This window comes from Betta splendens, chromosome 9 (assembly GCF_900634795.4).
Source record: "Betta splendens chromosome 9, fBetSpl5.4, whole genome shotgun sequence".
NCBI classification, from domain to species: domain Eukaryota; kingdom Metazoa; phylum Chordata; class Actinopteri; order Anabantiformes; family Osphronemidae; genus Betta; species Betta splendens.
The window spans coordinates 10,013,777-10,040,176 of record NC_040889.2 but is presented as its reverse complement, the minus strand read 5'-3'; the positions used below and the strand labels follow the sequence as shown (position 1 = coordinate 10,040,176).

Here is a 26,400-nt window from a genome sequence, read left to right as displayed (position 1 = left end):
GATGTAGGTTGGGAAGCTGAAAAAGACGAAAGTTGAGTGCCGGATCTAAAATTTGTAATTTGGCACTTTATTGTATTTCAACCCCTCAGATTTAGCACGCGGGGCGCTGCAGCCATAGTCATGTATAGAGAGCTTGTCTTTGCTGGAGCAGCCGCCGTTGGTCTGCTGCATCATGTTAGTGCTTAGCGTGTCTTCCAGTACATTGCACGTGTCTCCTCAAACAGCGTGTTTGAGTTAGCGGCAGGGCCCGACTTGCCCCAACATTCCCCAGAATTACAACATGCCACTGGTGTAGCTACTGTACTCTTACACACACACACACAGAGCGGTGGGAAGTGTTCTGAATACTTCAAAATGACTAACTTGGTGTGTGTGTGTGTGTGTGTGTGTGTGTGTGTGTGTGTGTGTGTGTGTGTGTGTGTGTGTGTGTGTGTGTGTGTGTGACTGCGCAGACTGTCCAAAATAAAACGAGGACAGTCACGAGGGTTCAGCCGGTCTTCTACCGTTTGTCTTCGGTTGCCATGACAGCTACTAGTTACCATAGCGACTAGAGATATGAGCACTTGATATAAATGAATTGAAATGTTTGTGTGTGTGTGCACGCGTGTGTTTGCGTGCGCGCGCTCTTTTCCCTGACACGGTTCCAAATACTTGGAGTGTGTGTGTGGTGTTCCTGTGCTTATCACCTTCTTTGTCACCTTTCCAAATGGACAGATTGTCTCACATCCCGAGACCAGATGGTTCCTGCCTTCGTTAGACACCGCAAGACACAACCCTATATATCCCACAAAGGTTCCTGTGCAGGCAAACGCTCAGCGCAGCCTTTGCGCCTCCTCGGCCTCACCTGGCGACAGGCTCACGCTCATTTGGATAAAAAAGGTGCCTTTATGTGTGTCACCATAAGCAAGCGTGGCCGTCATCCACTCGCTTCATAATCTAGCCTTTCATATGTGTCCAGGAAGCTCAGACGTGTGAGGAAACGGCACATTCACGTACAGTGTGAGAAAAGGGGAGTGAGTAGTAGCTGGTGTTAATTTTCCTGTGGGTGGATTTGCCTCAGGACTGCAGTGTACTTCGCCGTCCCCGCCTGGCGCCGCTGCTCTCCTGCAGCCTTATTTGGGCGCTTGCACTTCCTGTTGTAGCGCTGCCTGCGCTGGCGATGGCATGGGAGGCGTCGGGGGAGAACGCGCGTGGCCCCAGAGCGCTGCCAGAACCGGCGGCTCGGCCGTAGCTGCCGGTTCAGAGGCGACGTCCTCCGGTGTTTGCTCAGGAGCCGTGTTTACCGTCAGAGCCCACTGATTTCAATGTCACCTTCCACCACGCTGCAAATGGAAAAAATGGTGACTTTGAATCCGTAAAGGTCACTAAAGCATTTTCATTCTGCTCCCAAGCTCCGCTGGAATCGAGCGTTGGGCAAATCTCGGGCCCATCTGTCCGTCCCGATCACACCAGCTTCAAGGTTAAGAGACGAACCCTGAAGCTTCACGAGCCGAGGGTCATTTTGAAACGTACAGTCTGAAGTCAACCCAGCTCTCGATATGTCTGCGTCTTTGTTTGTCTCCTCTGGATTATAAGTCGACTCTTGTGAGGACAGAAATAGTAAGAGTGACATCAAGCCTCGTGGGTTGGATTTCAAATACGTGACACTTGCGGTCACATGATACGGTCTCGTACATAAACACATGCACATGTGTAATATAAATATATAAGCAGCACGTTTGCACAGTCCAGTCCTGGTGTCACCCTGGCTGTGTCCTGCTGAGCGAGGGGCTCTCTGTAAAGTAAGTGGCCTTACATTTAACTATGTTTCTAGTTTCCACAGATACGAACGTGTCTTATTAGGTTTTTCTATTCATATAAACCACAGGTATGGTCAGATATGTAGAGATATTTCTGCCTTGAGCCAATTCCTGCCAAATGACTATACTTAGCCAGGTTTGGGGTTCAAACCGTCTCTATAGTTCAGTAGAGTGGTTATTAGAAGGCACGGTGGCTCAGACGGGGGAGGAGGTGGTGATCTAAAGGCTTTTAAAGTTCCCAGCTCCCTTGTTTCCCTTAATCTGTTCACTTCTGGCAAAAGCAGCCACAAAACTGTGTGTTTAGAACCGAATTTGGCTGTTCACGCACCAGTGGCTGCTCCACTTTGACCCCAGCCTTTTGGGTCATGAAATAATGCCGACGCCGACATCGCTGAACTCTCTCAACTCACACAAATATACACGTTTATGCTCCTTGCTAGCCGGCACGAGCTTGTCTCTGTACGAGCCCGGCGTTGCCATGGTGACGCGATGGAGAGGAGGAGGGAGGAACGTAAACTGGGCAGAAAGGAAGAGAGAGAGAGAGAGCGAGCGAGCGTAGAGGGAGAGAGAGCGGGCGCTCAGGCAGAGACATGTAGGAGATGTAGTCTGGCTGCCGCAAGCTGAAGAAAGAGGAGGAGTTGGTGAGCGCTGGTAATCTGCAGAGAGAGAGAGGGAGCGAGGGTGAGAGAAAGAGACGAAGCTGCTGGTGAGGAGGCGAGGAGTAAGACCAGGAGAGCGTGGACAAAGAGAAGAGGCAGGAAAGAGAGCAACTACAGCAGAAGAGCAGAAGAAGAAGAAGAAGAAGAGCGCCAGGACGAGAGCGGCGACTTCTCACGCGTTCGCCTGACGGAGAGGTAAAGGCTGTTGGGAGAGGACCGCGATGAAGACAAGGGCATAGCAGGAACACAGGAGATGATGTGGAGCATTGATCCTTTTGTCTAGAGCAGTCGCTGCACAGGGTGAGGTGATTACAGCACAGGAAGTGCTTCCTATGCTCAATCAACACTGCTGACTAGGCGCGTTTGGGGGATGTGTGAGCGCGTGAGGGAGCTGCAGCTGAACGTAGCTGTAGAAGGAGAGCGGTGCCGTTTCGCTCCGTTTACAGGACAACAGGTGACGTTTGGGTCAATCTGTGCGAGCGCTTTGTCGAAGTGACGACTTTCCTGCGGGCGAGTTCCCAACGTGCCGGCTCTTGTCTGTAGCTCCGGATGAAACAAAAGCACAAAATCCAGTGGCTGCCCTAGTTTATGGCCCATCGTCATCCGCATGCACACACGCTAGAAGAGGGCGAGAGAGTTGGAATCTGGGACAAGGGGGGGAAAAATATGTTGTTGTGCTTCAGTATTTATCACTTAATAACGTGCCATAACTCAAATATTGGCTTGAGCGAACAGGGGGTCCGGCTCGGGACGGGAATGTCAGCGAGGACAAACGCAGGGAAAGAGTGAGACGAGTCCCGGCAGGACGGCGGCCGCCGAGGAGCCGCACGCAGAGACGGAGGTGAAGCTGGTTGATCAATCACAATCCTGCTCGCTGACTCGTCACTGCAGCGGATTTGAGTGAGCGGCGTTAGTCAGAGAATCCACGGCTGTGGTGTGATGGATGAGTCCAGCATGTTTCAGCTGGCTGATGGTGCAACGAGCCCCTTTTTTAGAAACATCTGGACCGTTTACAGCTTATTTAAAACATGGTTACGTAAAAATGTCAGTTTACACGTGACAGTTTTCATGACAGACTACACCATGACACTTGGTTATAGCTTCAGCTTCAGTATCTTGGGCTGGACGTCCTATAAATAGCTCGTATCAGTCACTGCAATGATCTCAATTCGTCCAGCTTCTCCACTCTCTCATTTCTAAAGGGCAGAATATTACCTAGCCCTGCATATCCAGGAGAGCAGGCATGTACCTGGTGACAGTCAGAAGGACACCTAGTGAGTGTCACTCTGGTTTGATTAAGTGCAAGGAAGCACAGAGTGTTTTATTCTGGGAAGGGGCTGTGAAATAACACACTGGCTGGTGTTTCAGCAGAGCTGGCTCAGTGTATTACAGCACTACCTCTGACTCCTCCTGGACTACATCGCAGTGGAGCAGAGGTCGCGTGAACACATGGCGGCTACAGGTGTCCCGTTAGCCTTTATGCTACACTCTGCACACTTCGCTGACTTCAACAACCAGCAGCTGTTCGCATGTCCGATGTGGAACAGCATCACGTTGTCGCTATGGCAATGGTCTGGGTCTATTAATGGAGATGCACTGTATCCGTCTGTAGGGCCGGGCTCATTAATGACCTGCCCTCGCTGGCTGTCTGTCTCCTCAGCAATAAAACAAGCTATCGGTCCCTTTTGGCCACAGTTTTTAATAGATCATGTTTAGCTGCAACTCCCCTTTGCTTCCGTTGCTAGGCAGCTAGTTGTCCTTCCCTACACTGCCCCTGGTGTATGTACTGTATATCTGTGTACTGTATATATTATGTGTGTGTGTGTGTGTGTGTGTCCAGGGTTGAGGCAGTACTTACAGCACTATTATGTAATTATTAGACAGTTAATAGCTCTGTGGTGTTTGTGTGTTTTACTGTGTGTGCACTCTGTCAGGAGTCCAGGCAAATCAATAATAATCAGCGCATGTGAGAGGCTCCACCTTGAGAGAGAGAGAGAGAGAGAGAGAGAGAGAGACACACACACACACACACACACACACACACACACACACACACACACACACACACACACACACACACACACACACACACACACACACACACACACACACACACACACACACACAATTCAGTAGAGCCACATCAATAATGGAGGTAAAGGATAATCTAAGCACGGATAGATTGACCTTTGTCATATTATTGATGTCAACAAGTCAAGTGTCTGTTGCATGTAGTAGTTATGTAGTATGAGCAACTCTAGTAACTCATGTTGACCCAAAACCCTACAAATATATCAATAAGTTTGTAATAATACAAAGCAGATTTAAAATTCAAAACTGTATTACACAGACATGACCTTGGGAAAGAAATGGATCATTCTGATCTTATAGCATGTCGCTGACATGTACTGGTCTACATGCAGCCAAGTTGTCAAACAATATTAAAATAGTTTGTCACCTTCAGGTGATTGGAAAAATTGATTGATGATTTTTCAGTCACACCATTTTCAGATGACTGACTAGTGATGTCACAGCATCCACAGCCGTGTACTGTAGAGGTGGCTGATCACATTGACTTGAGCCTGGAGAAGTTACAAAGCCTGGCCAATCAGGCGCCGTTGCCAAGGCTGAGCAGAAGAAGCTCTGTTTATTAGGGCAAATCTCACTCCATCATCAGGATAGAGGAGGAGAGGAGCAGAGGGAAAAATGTGGGGCCCAAAAGGAAAGCTGAAGGGTAATCTGAGGTCAGGCGAATATGGAGGGAATGAAGAGGCGTTAAAAGGGGTGTTTGGACAAGTGGATGCAGATTAAACAGCAGCAGCGAGTCTAATGAAGGAGTTTTCGCTCTCCTCCGTCCCCATCATTAAAACCGTGTGCTAGCGTGAGCACAGACAGTGACCAGGCTGTCGGCCCGCTCCCTGGGCTTCATGCTCCAGTGAGTCCACCAGCTCCCAGCCTCTTCCCCAGCCGCAAGCAGAGAAAGGCTTTTTTGTCTCGTGTCCTGAATGAGCGAGGTCATCGTCGATGCTGACGCTTTCTGCCTCCACTGGGTTCTTTGTGAAACGGGTCGTTCTGTCACAGCGGTCGTCATCCGTCAGCGCACCTCTTGTTTCCTACCAGGTCAGCGTGTCCCTCGAGCTTCTTGACAGGGATTCAGTAAAACATGCAAAGTTGTGCTTTCATCTCGTAACTTGTTGCTAAGTTAACTTGTATATTTAATTCAGGCTGTCGTGCGGAGTTGCAGCAGGCGCGTGTGATGCTGATCTGTTAATCAGGCCAGTTCAGTCCGGGCTAACGGGGCAGTTGACGGGGTCCATCCACTGATCTGCACACACAGCAGCGCAGGTGGAGTCGGGGCAGTTGGGAGCGGGCGTCCCCACGGACAGGTGGGAACTTTGACGTCTTCTGCTCTCTCTCGCTGCCAGCAGCCGTCAAGGGCTCGATGTGCAGCGGCGGCGCAGGCAGATAAAGGTTCGACGCCTCCATTCAGCTGTCAGCGCGTAAGTGCTGTTGACACCGAACATACAAGCGTCGCCTTGTCGAGGTTACATCATCAGAGCCCGCCTGAGTTGATCTGAACGGAGCCGAACCGACGGAGACCGGCGACGAGCTGCAGAGGAGCCCGCTCCTGCGACGGCGTGCGGCTCCTGTTGATGTCATTTAGATGCAAATGGGGCAGCGCTGCAGCCGAGCGTGACCGGGCGCGAGCGTGTTCTACCAGCAGCGTCTGGGTCGCGTGCGACTTGTTACCCATTCAGCGATACCAGCCACGTGCGTGTGGACTCTCATTCTCCCTCTCCCTGTCTGTCGGTCGGTCGGATGAGCGCGTGTGGGTGACTGCTGCTGTGGCTCCGTGTTGCCATGGCGACAGCTGAACCAGTTGAACCTGAAGCTGAGGTTGAGCCTTGTACTGTAGCTGAAGTCGATGCTGTTGCATAAGGCGAGCGCCGTGTGTAACTGTAGCAGCGTGTGTGTGTGTGTGTGTGCGTGTGTGTCAGAGTGAGAGCTGGAGCCCGTAAAGGAGCATCACCCATAAAGGACAGCGTGTCAGAGCGAACGAGGTGCCGCAGAAGCTGCGGAAGCAAAAAGGAGGCTGCCATAATATGCCAATTAGTTCCACTACCCACTACACTCAGCCGTGCTCGTTTTGCCTTTGATCCGTCTGATTGTAACAATTAAAAGCAGCGTAGGATGGAGTTGAACGTGTTCTGAGCCACTTATCTGCATTTTCCTCGTTCCCTGCATTACACTGTAAAGACATCCATCTGCATGGATGCATCTGCTGGATAATGCATGAGAGTTAGATTTAATCCCAGGCTGAACCAAGCGCCGCCCTCCCAGTGTGTACTTAATGTCTCCAGTGTGTGTGCGCTCGCTGCACGGCCTCCGTGTCGGGGGACTGTCGGGGAAGTCGTTAAAGGCCCAGCAAGGCTTCGTGTGGAGGCTAATTACCGGCTCACACACATTGTCCAACGCGTCCTACGGGGGCCGCCCCGTAAAACCAGGCACCAGTTCACTGTATGGAGGAGTTTGGATGCCAGAAGGTGCAAACGACCTCCCAGAGCCGGCTGCCGTGTCCCGGCTCGTCTCCGTTGGAAAAGCCAGTAACTGGCACAGTCAGCGGGCGCCTGGTGACCACACAAAGAATGAACGCTTTCATGGGAGGCCAAGTGTGCTTGTGTGCTTTTGTCTCCGTTTGTGCCTCAGTACCCAACGCCTGGGGAAAACCAATGGCCACAAACTCCTATTGTTGATTCGGGGGCGAGAAAATGTACCATATATAATATATGCTGTGCAAAGCGGCCCCCCTGCTGTGTTTATTCTCTTTTAATGTTGCACAAATTTTCATAACGTCTTTTATGGTGAAGTCTCGCTACAATCGAGTGAAAGTCCCGGTTGCTGCGACTGGAGCTTGTAGGGAGCGACTGTGAGTGACTCTTGGCCGGCCTGAGGGACTGCTCATCCCTCGTAGAAGGGAGCAGAGCAGCAGCGTGGGTATTTTAATCAGGCCCTCCCTTGCTGCCTCTGCATGGCAGCATTAATCCACACTAGGCTGCGCTAGCGTGTGTTGCGGGGCCTGGTGTACACTTCATTATTTTGCTCGTACACCAAAGCAGCCGACGGCTCGAGCACAGCCGCCCAGATCACGTTAGTTATGTAATAATAATGACTTGATGTATGCATGGGCTGGGGGGCATTTTATATCCTGTTCTCATTAGTTCTTCCCTTGGAGCTGCAGCGCTCACTAGAACCAGCAGTAATGTCTATATTTAAGCTGCTGCTGCTCTTTTTGTTCAAATATATTGTTTTTTTATTAGCACATCTGAAAGACTTTGAACCCTGATAGTCTATGAAAGCGGTTTTAAATCATGCAAAAGATTCAAAAGGCTCTACTTCGGAAGCTGCGAGTATATATGACTTTTTTGTGTGTGTGTGTTCGTTTAGGTGCTGAAAATCAGTCTAATTGGACACAGGAAACGTATCTTGGCCTCATTGGGGGACCGGCTACACGAAGACACGCCACAGAAGCCTCCGCGGGCCATTTCCCTCAGGGTGAGTCTCCGTCCACCGACGTGTTAATAAAGCTGGGGGTTTGGTTGATGGACGTGTCGGACGTTGAGAAGCACAGACACCTCAGACGCTTGTGCATTGCTCCAAAGGCAATGCTGCTGTTACCACCCAACTGATTGCCCAGATTTCTCCGGCAGGCACAAAATGGCGTCCCACTGCAGTTTCCTCTCTGCCAGCTTGTCCTGGATACTAATCACGGCGAACTGGCTCTCCCTCTCCCTGTGGGGCTGCGCTCCAACGTCCCCAGGACATTCTCTTTCTGTTTGCGCTGCCGTTCAGAGTCTCAGCCTGATCTATGCTGCTTAGAGAGGCCACAACAATTAAATGTGCAGCATTTTTTGCTGCTTAGAACTCAGAGAGGTGTCGCTGGGTTATTAGAGCGGTATGACACAGTCTAGGCTGCGTTTGCTCGCTGCTACAGCACAAACGGCGACCAATAGTCGAGTTCATTAGTCTTGAATGTTCACCACGCCATTAAATTATCCTTTATCCTCTGCTCAGTCTGACAAACCTCCCAAATAAACATCGTTCTGCCACTTTGGGCATGAAGCTGATGCACTGAAGGGACTAAACAGACGGGTTGAATGTGCTGGGACGTCTTGGTCCTGACTGCACGATGCACACACATGACGGAGCGCTGCATGAGTCCTTCTCTCCTCCTGTCCCAGGAGCCCGGTGGGAACCACACCCCCCCCCAGCTCAGCCCATCGGTTGGTCCGGCAGCCTACACAGCGGGGGTCCCGGGCGGATCTCTGGACGTGCAGCACCTCATCATGCAGGCGGACGCCCGGCGCAGGCAGCGCAGTAATGACAACTACTTCGAGGACGTGCCGCGGTCCAAGCTGGAGCGACAGATGGCCCAAGTCAGCATGGTGAGGGGGGGGATGAATGGAGGCAGGGATGGAGTCGGGAGAAGGATCATGAAAGGTCACAGGGATGTAGGAGAGGTCAGGAGATGTGTTATGTTTACTTACAGATGAAGGGGAGCATCATTTCCACATTTGTTTCTCAAATGCTGAATTTTGACTTTGACTTACGAGCGACAACAGCTCAGTGACTCAGACACACACACACACATGTGTGAGCATCTGAGGCAGCAGCTGTGTTTAGCCTCCATATGATTAGGGTCTTTTTGTGTCTCTGTGTGAATCACACAGCTTATCGGCGCAGACGAACACACACCACCAGCAGCGTTTGTGTGTGTGTGTCACAGTGTGTCCCCTCTTTCCAGACACAGTGCTCTGAGGTGGCACCGAGTCAGCTTTGCCTAGAACTAGAAAAGAGGAAGGATGTGAACATCTTCGCTGCCTCTCATCAGCTCACATGCTGATTGGCAATCACATACCGACACAAACATTTCGTCCGCACACATCTGGTTTCGCTCAGCAAAGCATGTGGAACTGCTTGAATCGCCGTCCACAAACATTCAAGAAGTATGCAAAGTATGCTGGAACGTATTTAAAAGCTGCGCTTAATGCGTCTGAGGTTAGTTTCCAGGCGTGTTCAGTTGGGAAAGCTGTTGTTTTGTTCATCACCATGGTTCAGCGTCTTGTTTATCTTCCAGCCGTCCGGTTGCGTGTGCTGATGTGTCATTGGTCGTTTCAGGCCGGCGAGTGGTGCGAGCCCATCACGCTGCGTCCTCCCAATGAGGCTACCTCGTCCACCCCGGTGCAGTACTGGCAGCATCACCCAGAGAAGCTCATCTTTCAGTCCTGTGACTACGAAGCCTACGTGAGTCTGACTCCCACTTCATTAACCTATGTATGTGCACATGCTGTAGTTGGACTGAACGGTATTTGATATCGGAGCACACAAAGTAGGGGTTTTATGAAGGATCACTGACTCTTAACCTTACCTTTGAGTCAATTCTGCACTTAGTTATTCTCAGCACTTTGTTAAATTTAGACCTTTCCTAGTTACATAAAGGATGACATAAACCTGCGTTACCACGGATACAGCCTTGTACGTGTGATCGTCCGATACTGTGATAAATACTTCCATGGAGTGGATACAAACGCTGCAGAGCAGCGATCTGAGGTGCCGGTAGCTCTGTAAAGCAACAAGAGGAATACAATCAGGCATCTGAGACGCACAAGGCTCCATTGGTTCATAGGAGACGGCACGGTGTCGACATGAGCCGGATTATATAAGAGTCAGAGCAGAGGGAGAAGGTAGACGAGGAAGATTGAAAACACGAAATGTGGCGACGAGATGAGTTTATGGATGAAAGCAGGAAAACAAAGACGCAGTGAACGGGCGCCAAAAGTGAACTCGCGCTGTCAGAAACCTCCCCTTCGTTATTCACTCACCTCCGCTGATTGATGGCGACAGCGCAGGCTATTCGGCGTCTGACAGATGCGCAGACGGGCGGTGTGGGGACGGGCGGGGGAAGGAGCAGCGGGCGGGACACCGGGGGGGGCGCACGGAGGTGGTTTCACGCAGCCGTTTATGACAACGTCCAACACCCGCCGTCCCCGGACGACGCTCGCCGCGAAGTGAGATAAACGAGCGGGAGCCGCGACTGCGAGGCCTCGAGCTCCATGCGAGCGCTGGCAAGACGAGCAGAGCGAATGGGGAGGAATGAGATGGACGCGGCACAAAGGGAATGTTGTGTTTGTGTTAATGGAGGGAGCGAGGTGGTGACGAGCCAGAAGGACACAATACAGGATGCATCAGCGCCGTCCTCACTTTCAGCTCAGCCTCTGAGCAAACACAAAACCCTCTCTGCCTCGTCCAGCATGACTTCACGAAGCCCGCTCCAAAATAGATATTACCAACTCCACATGCATTGTAATATAAAAGCTCTTTTCCAGTCTTGCATGAGTCTGATTGTGAGTCAGGATTAGAATTAGGATTATGTTTGTTGTCTCATGTTCTCCTGGTTAAGTTGCATTTAGACCTAATAAAAGGCCTCGGAGGAACCGCTGTCGAGGCGGCAGCTGCTCTCGTCTGCTGCTGTAATGCAATTGTTAGCGTACAGTAGCTGCCAGTAACCCTCCAACAACAGTGGCCTAACGCTGTTAGCTGGAGCTGCGTATGCACATGCCCAGACAGGCTGAGCCACAGGCTATAAAAATCCCACGTCCTCGCACGGAGCCACCGGCCCCAGAGGTTGTTCTGTTGAGTTATTTACCGTTGAGTCACAGAGGACACGCGAGCGCAGCTGTAAACGCACCTCCTCTAATTCACTAAAAGCCTTGTTAGGTGCCACGTGAGGGAATGAGCTGCGAGACGAGGCGGTCGGCGTCGGGGCCATTAAGTGCTCTAATGTCAGCGTGTAAAACATGGCCGTGGTCTTTATTAAATCAGCCAGACAGAAGGATGCCAGACTCCAGCGCTGATGTGGCTCCACCGGCCTCTGAAGGTCGACGCCGTCGCTGCCGGAGCTGCGTGCATGTGTTTGACTGGGAGCAGCCCATCATGTCAGAGGATGCCGGTGACTGGCTCCATCATCTCCTCCTCTGTCACACGCCAGACAGTGGGAGGGAGAGCAGCCGGTCGCAGTCGAGCGCCCGGCGTGTGACTAAGCGCCATCACACGTCCGTCGGGCCTCCGCGGTCGTCCGTCGGACGCTCGACGTGAAGCTGAGCTGTCATAGCCGCACATCTGGTCCAGATGTGTTGTTACATGTGGAACGCTGCACGCAGGCAGAGTGACCGTGTTTCTGTGCTCTTCCCACAGTACCTGGGCTCCATGCTGGTGAAGGAGCTGAGAGGGACCGAGTCCACGCAAGATGCCTGCGCCAAGATGAGGGTAAGGCACACAAACTCGCTCCTTCGCTGCTGCTTGAATCGCCACGGCTCGCGAGCGATTACGCCCGTGACACTGATTGAGTTTTAACGTTAAAGCCTCTCTCTGACACTGTCAGATGTCTCTGACAGTGACAGCGTGTGTGACTGCTCTCGCTGGGCTCCGAGGCTCAGTTCCCTCACTACTACTACTGCCTACCTAAAATATTATGCCGGAGATTAGGTGTATTGAGGGATTTATTTTTAATATGCTTGGCAGCGTAGCATGATGCAGCCCCCCTTTACCTCAGAGCACCTTCTTCTGTTTTCTCTGCGTCTCCATTTCTCCCTACTATCATCTGTCTCCTGTTATCTGTGTCTTTTCCTTCATATTTTTCTGTGGGCCTCAGTTTTTATCTCGCTCCCTCTCTCATCCCCTGCAGTTTGAATATGCATTTTAATATTCATGAGTAAAGCTTCCCTCCCCTCTTCCTTCTTCCTCTCTGTTCATTTCCACATCATAGCAGAAGCTTTACAAAACACTCCCACTAGCGCTGCTTCCCTTCGCCGTGTTGTAATTACCGCATGTGCAGCGAGTTGCGCGTCGTATATCACGCAGGCCTTTATTGCCTCCCTCGCTTCCATCCATCCCCCCGCTGCGGAGGGAGCCGAGAGCCAAGCGAAGGAACCAGACTCTGCAGCGTGAGACGCAAGGACAGGCTGAGGCCTCACATCTGTTTATTAGAATATATAAAGGTCGAAGGGCAACCTGGAGGATAATGACTTCTGGCTCGCTGCTTATTGAGCTGAAATGTAGGTAATCGGAAATGAGTGTGTAATTTATTAACGGACTGATGAGATGTGAGGGCGTTTAACGGACGTGCAGCGCTGCAGTCACTCGGTTTTCTACAGGCATCAGCTCCTGACTCTTAATTAAACAGAGAGGCGTCAATACGGTGGTCCACTTCTTCTACCTTGCTGTTCTGTTTGAATGATAAGCCAGAGGCCGATTATATCCGGGGCAAATTTTACTTCAAAACTGTTTTTATGGAATTGTGCGCTCGTGTTCTGTTCTGCATCGTGCTCCTCTGAAATCATCAAATCATTTGTTTGTCTCTTGTCGTGTGTCCCGCAAGAAGTCGACGGAACAGATGAAGAAAGTGCCGACCATCGTCCTCTCGGTGTCCTACAAAGGAGTGAAGTTCATCGATGCCACAAATAAGGTTAGAGTCCCGGCTCGTTTCCTGCGATGCCGCTGGAAAGGTCGCATTAAAGGTCGGGCTGCTGCACGTGTATGACCTTCAGGTGTGTCAGGCCTGGCCAGAATCCAGGACCACACAAATACGTCTAGATGTGCAGCAGAAAACAGCAGCCCAGATGTTGCAGTGATTTCTTAGTGTTGTTCCTCCAGCTTCAATTCACTGTGAATTTGCTTTACTAGAGGACTAATTAGTGAAACTCAAGCTCAAATTGAATGAAAATAATAATAATAATAATAATAATAATAATAATAATAATAATAATAATAATAATAATAATAATAATAATAATAATAATAATAATAATAATAATAATAATAATAATAATAATGAATAGCCACAAAGTCAAGCTGTATCCTTCTGGTTCCTCATCTGCAGAATATCATCGCGGAGCACGAGATTCGAAACATCTCATGTGCGGCGCAGGATCCGGAAGATCTGTCGACGTTTGCCTACATCACCAAAGATCTGAAGTCCAGTCACCACTACTGCCACGTCTTCACTGCGTTTGATGTGGTGAGTACGGAGCGCGTTCGCCTCTACAGACACGCGGCCTGTTCTCTGCGCTCACCCCTGTCCCCCTTCACCCCCCAGAACCTGGCGTACGAGATCATCCTGACGCTGGGCCAGGCGTTCGAGGTGGCCTACCAGCTGGCCCTGCAGGCCAGGAAGAGCGGCCACGGGTCGTCCACGCTGCCGGAGAGCTTCGACAGCAAGCCCAGCAAGCCCGTCCCCAAGCCCCGCGTCAACATCCGCAAAGCTGTAAGCATCCGCGGCTCGGCGGCGTCTGAAGGAAAGATCCATCCCAAACTCAACCTCAAACTTGCAGATGGTCTAGATTCAGGGGACTGCGAGGTCTCATTCATTAGTTGCTTTGGGATGGATTTTAACTTTACTCCTAATGTCCCCTCTCAGCCTTAGCTCTAACTCCAGTGTAGCTTTTCCGTAGCTGCTTCTAATCCTACGCAGCATCTCATCCCCTCTGTCCCATCTTCACTGCCATCCAGTCGTCCCCTCCGTCCCTTCGCTGCCGCGCGTCCCGCTCTCCTCCGCCCGTCCGCTTGGTTTCCTCCTCCCGGCGCGGCTCGTGGCGCTCACTCGGGTTCGTGTGTGCGAGTGGCGACAGAGGTGCGGGCGAACGTTTGGTCTCGTTAATCGTCCGTGCAGCCTCGCCGTCCCTGCAGTCTGCTACACAGCGACCTGATTGATGAGGGCTGTTTGCGTGGGGCTCCGGGGAGGCCGGCTCGCAGGGGCTGCGCTTCTGAGCGAAGATGGAGAATCACTGAACGAGCTCCTGACGGACTTAATGAAAAATACTAAAAAAAGGAACACACAGTTCAGTTTAGTGGGATCAGCTGATCAGATAACAGCTAAGTACATAAGATTTGAGCTTGAGATTAAAACGAGCGTTGCGTCGAGGGTTAGAGCCGCAGTATGTGCTGGGGTCACATTGGCCGTACAGCTGTGTGTCCTCTGGAGTCGTCTCTCCTCAACCCCAGACGAGCTCTAAAATAGCAGCACAGGCCTCCTCCTCATGTTTCAAAAGGCCGGGTCCGAAGCCACATCATTGGGGGCGCCGGCAATGGAGCCTCGCCACTTTGCCAAAGTTAGAGCGACGGGCGAGACGGCGGAGTGAGAGATGGAGCGCGGCGTGTGCTCCCCCGCTGTCCGTGTAGCGCCCGCGTGCGTGCGGCGCCCGCAGAGATGATGGACGACGGCACGTGTGCGCACGGCCTGCTGAGTCGGCAGCCGTTGCATTAAGCGTTAATTGGCCCCTCTGCTCGCTGTGTCCGTGTGGGTAATGGCTTGTGGTGTGCGGCGGGACAAAGACACTGCAGGATTGGCTCAACGTTCCTGCCGCCGTGGGCTCCGTCCTGCAGCACCTGAACCCCTCGTGCTTTTGAAGTGCTGTCGTCTGGTCTCGCAGCTTCTCCGTAGCCTGTCGCTAACATTTTTCTGTTGTGTGTGTGTGTGTGTGCGTGCGTGCGTTAGCGCTCATCTTTGATCCGCACAGGCATGACACAGTGAGTTTAGCTCAAATATGGAACTGATGCCATTGTGTTCTGTAAAAACTGACCTGTCTGCCTCTTTCAAGCCACTAACCGATGAGACGGGCTCGTGAAGCTGCTTCTGCAGAGGGATGGGTTGCCGTGTGCGAGTCTTGTTGCCGTGGAGTAGTTGCTATATAAATGTGGCGTACCTCCAGCTTGACTTTTGCTGTGTTGCATCGATGCTGCTGTCTCACGCTGTTTCCAGGGCGATGACTTCGTGTCTGGCTTTGGTTTTTGGACTGCTGTTGCTTATCCCCCGCTTCCGTGCATCGACTGTGCCGTTGCTGTGGTTTCTCTTTTTTTCCTTGGTGATGCCGAGCAGGCGCACTTTGACCTCTATATGACCTCTGCCCCTGTAGGTCATCATGCCCCCCTCCAGCCGCTGGTCACTGGGCCACATTTACACCCCTCACCGGCCTCCTCTCCACCCTCCTCTTCCTCCCCCTCGACTCTTCCATCTTCCTCACAAAGCTCGGTCACAGGTCCTTCACGCTTTTCCTTCTCTTATCCCTTATTTCTACTTGATTTCTGTTCGTAGTCAAGGAGAAAGCGTCGTCCGTAAGTGCTTCCATTTTGTTGTGTGGCTTTCATTCATCCAACTTTGCAGCCTTGTGTTTTGTGTGCTCCTTCCTCCAAATGACGCGTACAGTAGTGGAACCGCTCTGAGAAAAGACAGATATGACAGCAGAGCCAGGCCTGCGAAGCCAATCCACTCCACACTAGACAGCCAGTCAGACGCCGCACGGTAATATAGAAATTGTAAAATGTCAGGACCTCATTTAATTCTCGAAATGGGCTTTTACACGCCACTCACAGGCTCCGCACATTTATAGTTATACAAACAAATACAAATGGTCCCAGTGTCCGCATGCAGCCGAAGCCGGGGCCTGCGTGGAGTCAGCTGGTTACCGGTGCGCCGCATCACGCTCCCGCGGCCCCCCGCGGCTCGGTGCCGACGTCTCCCGCTCACATTCCGCTGAGAACCAGACAACGGGGGCGCTCTACAAGCACATTGTTCTGTCACCGCCTCCGTGTGCGGCCGATGAACTCAATCCCGGAGCTCCGGGAGAGTTTGTCACCTGGCCGCGAGCGCGGCGGCGCGCGCGTCCGCCCTTAATCCCCTAACTAGATTCCAGGTCCTGCTGCGGGTGTCGGCGTGCATTAGAGGGGAGGGACGGAGCGCTGCGCTAATGTGATCGTTATTGTCGGCGCGTGTTGAGGGGAGATAAGAACAAATGCTGTTAGCGCATCGCACAATTCCCACATTAAATCAGTTTACTGACGTTTGACACATCCGTCATGTTTAGTAATGTAAGCGACTTGAAACGTAAAGTGCAGGGACAAATTCACGCACAGTCACACTGTTCCCCCAAAACACATGAAAAAAAGCCAATAGACGAGAGCAAAAGAAACAGCAACAAGCCCAGTGGCTCCATTGGCTGCCGCGCGTTTGCTTTTGAAGGCGGTGCCGACTGTTTGCTTTTGGAGCGACATTAGCTTAGCAGCTTCTAATGGATAGTTAGAGAACTCACTTTGTGTTTCCATGTATGTTCTGGATTTCCTCTGTCTCTGATACCGACTTACGTTCCATACGCTTGCCTCATTTCTTCCACCACATCACTCTGATTTCACCGATCCATCAACATAAAGCTGTGTCAGACGTGTGCCCGTGACATCTGCAGCCGTTTGCTCTGAAACACATGGATACAGTTGAGCAAAGTGTTTTCAAAGTTCTGCATATGTAGGACGCTGAGACTGACGTGGTTCTTTGTCCTACTTCTCTCTCTGGCTCTTGTGTTCCTTCTTTCTTGTAATGTTTGTCCCCCCCGTTTCCACTCTCCCTTGTTCTTGGTCTCCTTCTGTCAGATGGAGCAGCCGTCCATGGACCAGAAGGGCCACGCCAACGTGCCGTGGATTGTGGAGCCCGGTCAGGAGGCCAAGAGAGGAGTCAACACCAAGTACGAGACCACTATTTTCTAACATACACCCGCCTTGTCCACTCCTGTGTGTGTGTGCCTTTCAGAGGTGGCCCTGTGCCGGGGCCCTGCCCCGAAGTCGGGCACGAGCGACGCACACTGCCGTCGCCTCACCGGCTGAAAAATAACAAACAAACCATCCCGCCCCGTTAGCAGAGCCTGTCCAGTGCATGATGATGTTTGGCGCTGCGCTGTCTCTCTCTTCTTTCTCGTCTCTTTCATTTCTGCCAACCCCCCCTATGGCCTGGGTCCCATCCTCCTGCCTGCAGGGCTGGCGCATGACCTCTGAACCCAGGGCTGTGGTGCACCTATGTCTCCACTTGCAGGGGGGAACGGTCAGCTCCGTTTTTCCACTTCCTGTTTGTTGGTCAGTCGGCAGTCAACCAGTGGGTTGCTCTGCTTTTTCTTCTCTTCCTGTTGATGGGTGTAACCGTTGGCTTTATCCCTCTCCTTTTTCTCCTGCAACTGCCTCCATCCCTCGCTTTTCTCGACATCTCAGCCCCCTTTTGTCCAACTGCCGCTGACGACCTGAATGAGATTTGAAACCAGAGTACTGCTAAGAGCCGTAACAGTGTTTTAGCTGTCTGCTGAGCCCAGTGCGGGAGCTGACAATGATGAGGGACGTTGTCGAGCACGACAACCGGAGGAAGTGCAGACTTTTGAGACGTTTTTTTAAATCAAAGAGGAGAGGTGATGTAGCACAGTCATTTTTGACTCAGACTGGTTCATCCAGCAGGCTACTAGAATGTATTACAACTTTTTGATTCTTTATATCAGATTATTTTTTTGAAAATGCTAACAACTTTAGACTTGACCTGTGATACAGGAAGATGTAGGTGATATTTTGCTTTTATAGCACCTTTTTCAGCACGTGTGTGTGTATATGTTCAAACTTCTTTTGACCACTTGGATTTTTCCCTGGCTGTGAACCTTATTTTATTTGGGGGAAGAAAACCTTGTGTGTAAACGGTTTTTAGCATGTGGCTTGTGAGACGCATGGTGGCCATTTTGGATTTGCTGAGCAGGGGGCCGGTGGAGAGGCGTGGTGTGAGGGCTTTCTCGATAAGTGATGTCATCTCATTTGCAGGGCAATGCCGGATGCACATGTCTATTACAGTGGAATGCAAAGAATGTAGCCAGCCCTAAACACGGACCTTGTCACACACACAATGCAAAACGGACTACAAAAGGACTACAAACATGGACGCCACTCCAGTGTTTAAGGTTGACTACTGAAATTTTAACATTCATCCACCCACCGTAAACACGTACACACACAGGACTGCATCTTGACAGACGCTCTGCTCTGAATGTACACTTATTTGAAAGCAGCCTCCGCTTCCTGCAGGATCTGTTTTATGTGCCGCACTCGGGAGGTTACGGGGCGACGTTGGTAACAGACTATGGGCTCACTAAGGCACCACTGGGCATGTGTCGGTGTCGGTTTGGGTTCAAGGACAACCGGGTGGCTCTTTTGTTCGTTTGTTTGTTTTTTGTTTTGTTTTTTTCAATTCAGAAAATATGCACAAGCGTATAAATGTGATTGGACTAGCTGTAACAATTAAGATGCAACGAGTGTCTCATCATAACGGATGGTGAAACTATGTGAACAAAAGTGCATCTGCTGTTAAAAAAAAAAAAGTATTCTATTAGTATTGCCCGACGTTTTAATGTTTAATATGAGAGTATTATTACCATGATGATTATTCTTGTGCAACTCTTGTCTACTGTTGTCTTAATGTTATATTATTTTTCTATGCTGAGATGAACTTTGACCTTCAGGCTGAGATTGACGGCCTCTTAAAAAAAATGAAAAGAAACCGAAAATAGAAGAGCATACTTGTATACAGAGTGAATGTTGCAGGTGGCTAAGCTAACTCTTGTCAGGTCAATCCATCGTTTCTCATGGGGCTCTACTCTTATCAAGCAGATGTACTATTTTAAACGCAGTATTACTGTATTTGGATTAGACATTATCCAATTATAAAATGTACATAGATATTTTGCCAACTCATTGTTCATACATGTAATGTAAAAGATGAAAGGATTTGCAGTATGTGGCACTGGAAACAAGGTACCAAAATAAAGGTTGGATATTTAAAACCAGGTGGTGGTGGGTTGTAGAGATTGTATTTTGACTGAGAAATAACGGTTAATGGAGGCATCACTGCTGACCAACTAATGTACATAGGCTTGGGCTTCCAGTACACTGATTTTTGTAATTCTGGCCATTATTTATATCCTTGTAAAGCACATGGAATAAAATGACTTGTACAACCACTATTGACCCTTGAGGAAAAAGTTGTCTCTTCTTCCTATCGTCTCCTGAGGTCTGACTTCGCTCCCATGAGCAGAAGAGAAAAGGAGCAAGAACTGATATCTGAACAAATACCAGAGGTGATGGTTGAGTGTCAAACTACTGCTTACACAGGTAATACAGCCTGGCTGCCGTTTGCTGACGGCTCAGGGGTGCATCCACTGTGACAGAGGGGTCAGCAGTTCGCTGCGTCCTTATTTGGTCAATTAACTACCTTTACTGGCCTCACTGTGATAAACAGGGGCTGCACTCCTGTTTCCATGGCGACCGCATCCCTGCAGTTTGCCTATAAGCTTACATCCATTGATTCTGCCACCGTAAAGTGACCAAAGGCAGAAGCTCTGTTACTGTGAGTATTAAATGGGAGTCCACAGACTCCTGTCTCATGTTTTGCAGGGCTGTCCTGGTAGCACACTTAGCATGTCCCGTTAGATGCAGCATACAAAGCAGTTTCAATGCACATTTATGTCCAGAAATGCCTGAATGAAATATTAAAGGACTTTAAATATCCGATGAAAACCCACATATGATTATTTAATCAGTCGTTAAACATGAGCCAAGTGAATAGAGCTGTTTATGCACTAATAAAAACGATCAGAGCCCGGCGCTGAGGGCTTTAATCAAACAAACATGAAGACCCTGGCACAGTCTGGGAGCCGGAGCCCCTCTGGCTGTTTTCACCACATGGTGAGCCTGGATTTGACTGACACAGCTTCCAGCCAGAAGAAAAGACAGTTTAAGCATGATCTATGGAGGAAAGTGACAAAGGTAAGTAACATTTTATGGTTCATTAGTTTTTAATAACAAAACATTTTGCTAATTTCAGCATCACATTAACTGGGTAATAAGACACATCAAAAGCAAGTGAGGTCTTTAAGGTATAATGCAGCGTTATTGCTACATGCTTTGTTAGTAGGAAGGATATAAATCTCTAGAGATGTAAACAATTTACAACCAGCCAATGGAGCCGAGCTAATGTGTGTGGACAGCAATCAGCTGGATGTAGACTTAATTCCTGTTGAAATTAAATAAATTCTTAGACCAGTTTGGGCAGACTGCTCAGAGGTTAGAGGATCTGTTTGAAACCTGGTGGCTCAGTGACTTTTAAAGACACATCCTCCAAGGAACAGCTCACAGCTGATCTTAGACTTAGAGCCTCATCTCAGTCACAGCCCTGTCTCCCTCTTTGTCCACCGCAGTCATGTTTTTCAAAAATTAAATATAAAGCAAAAATATCTGAATGGAAAAGCTCTCCGTGTGTTTACAGCATGGACAGCTGCAGTCTGCAGCCGACGCGAGCCACCACTGGGCTGCTTTATGGGACTGACACAGAGAAACCAGGCTGTGGCGATGGGATTTACTGCCAATCTTCAATTTGGGCCATTATGTTGAAAACTGACAAAACATTTGCTTGTTTGGAAAGAGCAGACCACTGCAGGGTTGGAGTGGGAGGTAATACAAGCATTACTTCTGGGAGATTAGACCGAGAGTGAGGAGCGGCGAAGCGGCTGCTGAATTCAGGCTTCCCAAAGCTCCTACAGCTCAGCTTTACTTCGACTGTTGGCAAAGGTGGAGGCGAACGACTTAACTGAGCACAAAAAGGACAATGAGAAGAGAATTACAGAGGAAAACTGCAACGGGCAGGAACCGAGGACTTTCTTTAGGCTTTCTCACGTTTGTGCAGTCTGCAGGGAGGAGCATGGCAGGAAGCGTGCATGCTTTGTCTGTGTCAGACTGTGGGAGAGGGCCAGAGCTGCAGATGGTGCTTCCTGCCCACGGCTACCAGCTTGATGAGACAATCCTGTAAAAACTTTGTTCATAATAACCATAATAATATCTGTAATTTATTCAGACGAGAAAATTACTACCTAATGAAGTTACTGACAGAGAACCGGTTGACATTGAAATGTAGTGTTTACACCATGAACGCACCCAAACCCAATTAACATGTTTATGTCTGATGAAACAAGAGAAAGCTCTACACTGAGGAACTGTTTGGAACAAACAGAAAACGTGCTGCATGGGTGGGCTGAACACAAAAACAACTTTTCTTTGCACGTGGCAGATGTGTTAATGCTCATAATATCCTAATGCACTGACAGAAAAGTCCAAGCTGGAAAATGACTGGCTACAGAGGATAGAGGGATAGAGGAATAAGGCTCCTCTGCAGAATGTGGTAACCAAGGGTTAGTGTGCACGCACACACAGGCTTGAAATGTGCAATCTGATGAATCTGGCTTCACTAAGAAGAGCTGGCCTCAAACTAAAAGGCATAGCCATTCACATTAGACTCAGACAGACTGTGTCCCTGCAAGGCAGAAAGAAAACAAGACACAGAGCAACAGACCTTTACTGCAAAGGCCTAAACACAAAAATTTCCATCATTCTGCACAGCATTTCGTCAAGAAGCATCTGGGTTCATGAATATACGATGGCTAAATAATAAGTTAAGAAATGTAGGACATAAAGCTTTTCTTTGGGTGTACGGACAAAGACAACAGCCTAAAACCTGAACAATTGGAGACACACAGTGGCAACAATTAGCTGATAACTGGACACAGGTGGATCGCATTACCTTCAGAGACCTCAGCAACGAACGGTAGCTTCATTACTACAAACACAACAACGATCTGTATTCAAATCAAGGAGGGCGTAGGAGATAGAACGTCGCCTCACGTGCGTCAATTTTTTTATTAAATAAATTTACGCGACTGTATAAAAAAGCATCATCAAAGTAATGAAACGAGAGATTGTGTGCCTGGGTCCGCTCAGTGTGCCAAACGGGCGCAGGATAACAGCGTAGAAAAACGAGATTTGACAGGTCCACATGAAGCGTTTCACACAACAGCAGAGCAGGTGGTGTTAAAACATGTGGGAGAGCTGCGTGAACACAGCAGCTAAGACAGCGATATGAGCTGACGGCGTGACCACATCTGAGCCGAGATTATTGGACTGGCTTGTATTTTGCATATGGCTAAATAAAAAATAGACAATAATAGAAATAATAACAGTATTATTAATAATAAATATTTATTCCTCATCATTAAATAATGCGAGGGACTCTACAAAATACTCTGCAAAGCCCGTCCACTGACAGGTAACCAATAAAACGACTGTCCGCTGGACGAACAACCAATAAGCTTGTTCTTTGCTCCAATTGGTCAGTACTCAACACGTGATTCCAGTATTCTGCATTTCCATTGGCTCTATTCACTTTGTTGCCCCGAGTATCCGGTTCGTGTGACATCATAAAGTTGAACTAAGTTAGTTAACAGTTTTCTAATTACTTTCTTACCAAATAACATTTTCCGTTAGTTTGGGGGCTAAAAGCTGCTTCCCGTCTCTGTTGAAGAGAAAGTTTGCTGGCAAACGTCCATCACGCAGCGCTGTGTACAGCTAGCAACTAGCGCTAATGCTAAAGCGGTGAAATAAACGTAAACATAACTGGCGTGAACAAGGTATCTTCTGAATAAGCAGATTCCACAGCACATCAACAAGTGTCGGAGCCCCCTGTAATCAATTAATCTTAAATGTCAATGCAAACGTCATCTCGAGGCACAAGTTACGGTTTAACTTTACTCAGTAGACATTCCACTTGAGTAAGAATTTTTTTCCCTACATTTAGTTGTATTTTTGTGGTGCCTTTTGTGGCTATTGTAAATGGTTTCTGTAAATTCCTGGATGGATATGGATTCACGTCACAGCCAGTCTAAATATTGTTTACACATATTGACAGATATTCAGGCATACTCTTACTTGTAGCATACAGCAGTAATCATCTCGTTCGCTACATAGTAAAGAACGGTGCCACCACAGAACAGCGCAACTTATACTGTAAGTGCAGACTCTAAAAGTAACAGCAGCATTAAAATATGACATGGTTTTTAGTCATTCATAGTAGTGTGTCTTTAGTCCTTCATATACAGTATCTTGTTAAAATATGGTCATGGTTTGTTTGTTGAGTCTAAATTGTGACATTAACTTTACTCTGGTTCTACCACTCTAGAATTGCCCCCAGTCCACAGCAAGTGTCTTATAAAGTTAATAAATAGTGGCAAAAGTGTACTAGACTTTGTGGGTTTTCTCTATAACCTCCTGTTTCTTAGGGGCACCTTGGTTTCCACAAGTTCTTTGAGCACCTTTCAATCCACTTTTGGATGGTTAGACATTAAAACTCTAAAGTTACCAGAGCTAACATCAGGTCTTGATCCACAGTCTCCTAAGACAAGGGCAGCTGCAGAACCCACGCGCCATCTTGACACTTCAACATTGACATTTGATCTAAATATGAGTTACCTCCACCACCGTCTTGTCGTTTCAGCATTGATGTTTGTTCTACATAAAGAAGTTAAAGTTCCCTTTTAAAGGCAAGGCTCAGCCTTTTGATAGGATTTATAAGGCTCAGTTCTAAATTACAGTATCTCAGTCTAAAGTTCCAATTACATAAAAATAATCATATACGCGTGCCTACTGTATGTACGTGGCTATTTATATTTAGTTCATTTATTTATTTTTTAAACTGTATTCCTACATTTCTCTGTCAGACATCATCAGGCATCAAACAACTTCACACATGCATAACCTTTGTTTATTAGTTTCACCTCAATGCAAATGAATCATTGGTAATGTTTGTATTTTCATCGAGTTACGATTACTTCTTGTAAGTGCGTAATTATTTTGCATGAGACGGATGCTTTAGTTGCTCCAGAGACTTACAGATTGTCTGCTCTCATAAATAAAACTCTCATCCATTCTCCAAAAGCCTGTTACATAACTACAATGATGGTTTTCAATAGCTATAATGTCATATTTAAAGATCAGGTTTGCTCTGCTCCAACTAAGAGAACACGATGTAAAACACTGGAAGGCGTTTAGGACACTGATCTGGCTCGGGCATTGAAGGGGTCCAACAAAGTGTTGCCTACAAACAACCAGTGTGTTTAAACTCATCAACATGCTGGTTGAAGTGCCCTTGAGCAAGACAATGACGCTTTTCTTTTGAAGTGAGACCCAAATGTGTACTTACTGTGGCTTACATAACACCTCGCCCAGCCTTCACGCAATGGACCAAAGCCAAGGTCTAAACAGCAGTGGAAGCAGAGCAGAATGAGAAAATCACATAAACAACAGCTGTTTACGTTGATGGATGTTTATTCGACTTAGCAGGTTACTTCAACTTATCGCAGGCCACTTATGATCTTTTGAAGGCTGATGCAGATGGCTTTGGCCTGAAACAACAGCTACAGTACATCAGAACCTCTGCACCATCCTGCCACTTTAAAGTCTGCTGTGGTGTCTGTTCCACATATACTTACGTGACATACTGACTGAGATTTGAACCCATGTCTCCTGTATGAAAGGCAGCAGAGGAACCAGTGCACTGTCCTGCCGCTTCAAGAGCTACTGTAAGTGAAAGCTTCAACATCTCGATGCAGCCTTGGCTCAACCATCTGGCCTGATGGGTGAGTGAAGGTGAAGCAGCTGAACAAAAATGGGAAACTGTCCACAGCGCGACTGAGTTCTGGCTCTCTGCCCTCTGGCCTGAAGAGTGGAAGCAATAAAGGTGGCGTGCAGCTGAGCCAACAGCTGACAGAAACAGGAATCGATCTCAGCCAAGGTGTTCGGGAGTCACGCTACACACAAGGTAGCACACGAAGTGAGGACGCAGCAGACAAACAGGGTCACAAGGCGCAGGGGAGTGATGAAGTGGTGATACTTGGGCTGTGGGATCTAATAGAGAGAGCAGAGCAACAACAGCTCCTCCAATGTCCTCCTCAGTCTAATAGGACTATAGTCAGTCATGTTCATAAAGTACAAAAGCTTGTGCTGGCAGGGGCATCGATGCTGCGAATGCACAGCACAGAGGGAGCAGAGAAAATAAAAACTAAATTAAAGCCTTAGCAGACAGAAAGCCAGAGGGAAGCTGAGCTCTGTTGAAACAGAACCTTTCCAGGTCTCCTGGGAGTCCACGTGCGACTGCAGACCTCACATGGAAAACTATGCAAGGGTTTAAAAAGCCGCCTTGCATTAGCCCGCACCGCTCGAAGCCTGGTGCATCAGACGGTGCAGGAAGCAAACCCGGGGCCAGGAGGGTGGTGTCGGTGGTGTGACAGTACTCACAAAGCCCCGTAGCTGTAATTACATCAGCGGCAGACAAAGATTAATTAAGTGAGAGGAGAGAGCAAAATTAATGAGGTGAGTGCACACCTCAACCAACGCTCCCTGTAGAGACAGCAGTGTGTAACTGCACGGCTGACAGTCATCAAGTCGCAGAATCTAAACCCCCGTTTTTCATTAGATGGAATCTCGAGAGGCGCCGCCGCAACAAATGTGCACTGAGAGAATTCCAAGGCTGTTGCTGATCATCTGAACTGTCCACGCAGGTGCGAGTGCAGGAAGAGACGAGCACCAACCTCAGATGCTTATTTCATAACATACGGTTTCTGTGAACAATGAGTATTACTGAATCCTCCATCTACCAAAGACACCAGCCTGTGTTTCTATCCTCCAAATGGCCGCATATAAATAGACAGCACTGAGGTCTGACAGCTGGCAATGTTACGTTTCTATATCACGTGGCTGCTTCGAGGCTTCTACCACTGCTGGACCTCGTCCCAGGTCTCAGCGCTGCCACGATGCTCTGCAGTCAGACAAACTGTTAGGAGGAGTGGGCAGACAACACAGCCTCTCGCTGTGCCTGCACTGGTTTACAGAGGACACACTGACAAGGCATCGAAAGCAGGTCCCCGGCAAGAATGCCTAGTGATGTCATCACAGCCATATTTCACCCGGGAAACCACAGGGTTACACACTACGTTAGCTGTGTTTTTTGAAGACCCTAATTAGGACAAGTGTTATTTTGCTTGTTTGTTTTGTGATACTCAAACTGAATCGGCTTGAGTTAACGCTTCTATAACACAAGTCTTGGGCGAGAGTTTGATTTCTACTAGAATAAATCCTTCAAAGTCTCTCTAGAACACAAATGTTGACAAAGTCCCATTCAGACATCAAGTCTATTGATTGTGACAGTCTGGTGGTTT

General features: G+C 48.8%; 1 protein-coding gene across 12 annotated transcripts in view; it reads left to right on the top strand.

Annotated features, from left to right (window-relative positions):
* Positions 1-19,324, top strand: part of anks1b (ankyrin repeat and sterile alpha motif domain containing 1B) — a 92,853-nt gene extending 73,529 nt beyond the window's left edge. For 3 of the 12 annotated variants that reach the window (XM_055511208.1, XM_029163641.2, XM_055511210.1), the window contains 10 exons: positions 7,904-8,011; positions 8,698-8,901; positions 9,635-9,760; positions 11,711-11,782; positions 12,894-12,980; positions 13,395-13,532; positions 13,611-13,778; positions 15,427-15,549; positions 16,934-17,025; positions 18,131-19,324. In XM_055511208.1, coding sequence (XP_055367183.1) covers positions 7,904-8,011; positions 8,698-8,901; positions 9,635-9,760; positions 11,711-11,782; positions 12,894-12,980; positions 13,395-13,532; positions 13,611-13,778; positions 15,427-15,549; positions 16,934-17,025; positions 18,131-18,179 — 1,167 coding nt within the window. In that variant the 3' untranslated portion in view covers positions 18,180-19,324. Of the gene's footprint in view, positions 1-1,729; positions 1,782-2,384; positions 2,759-7,903; positions 8,012-8,697; positions 8,902-9,634; positions 9,761-11,710; positions 11,783-12,893; positions 12,981-13,394; positions 13,533-13,610; positions 13,779-15,426; positions 15,550-16,933 lie in introns of those variants that run through there. The other 9 variants (XM_029163635.2, XM_029163633.2, XM_055511213.1 and 6 more) reach the window with 8 other exon arrangements.
* The last annotated feature ends 7,076 nt before the right edge of the window (positions 19,325-26,400 follow it).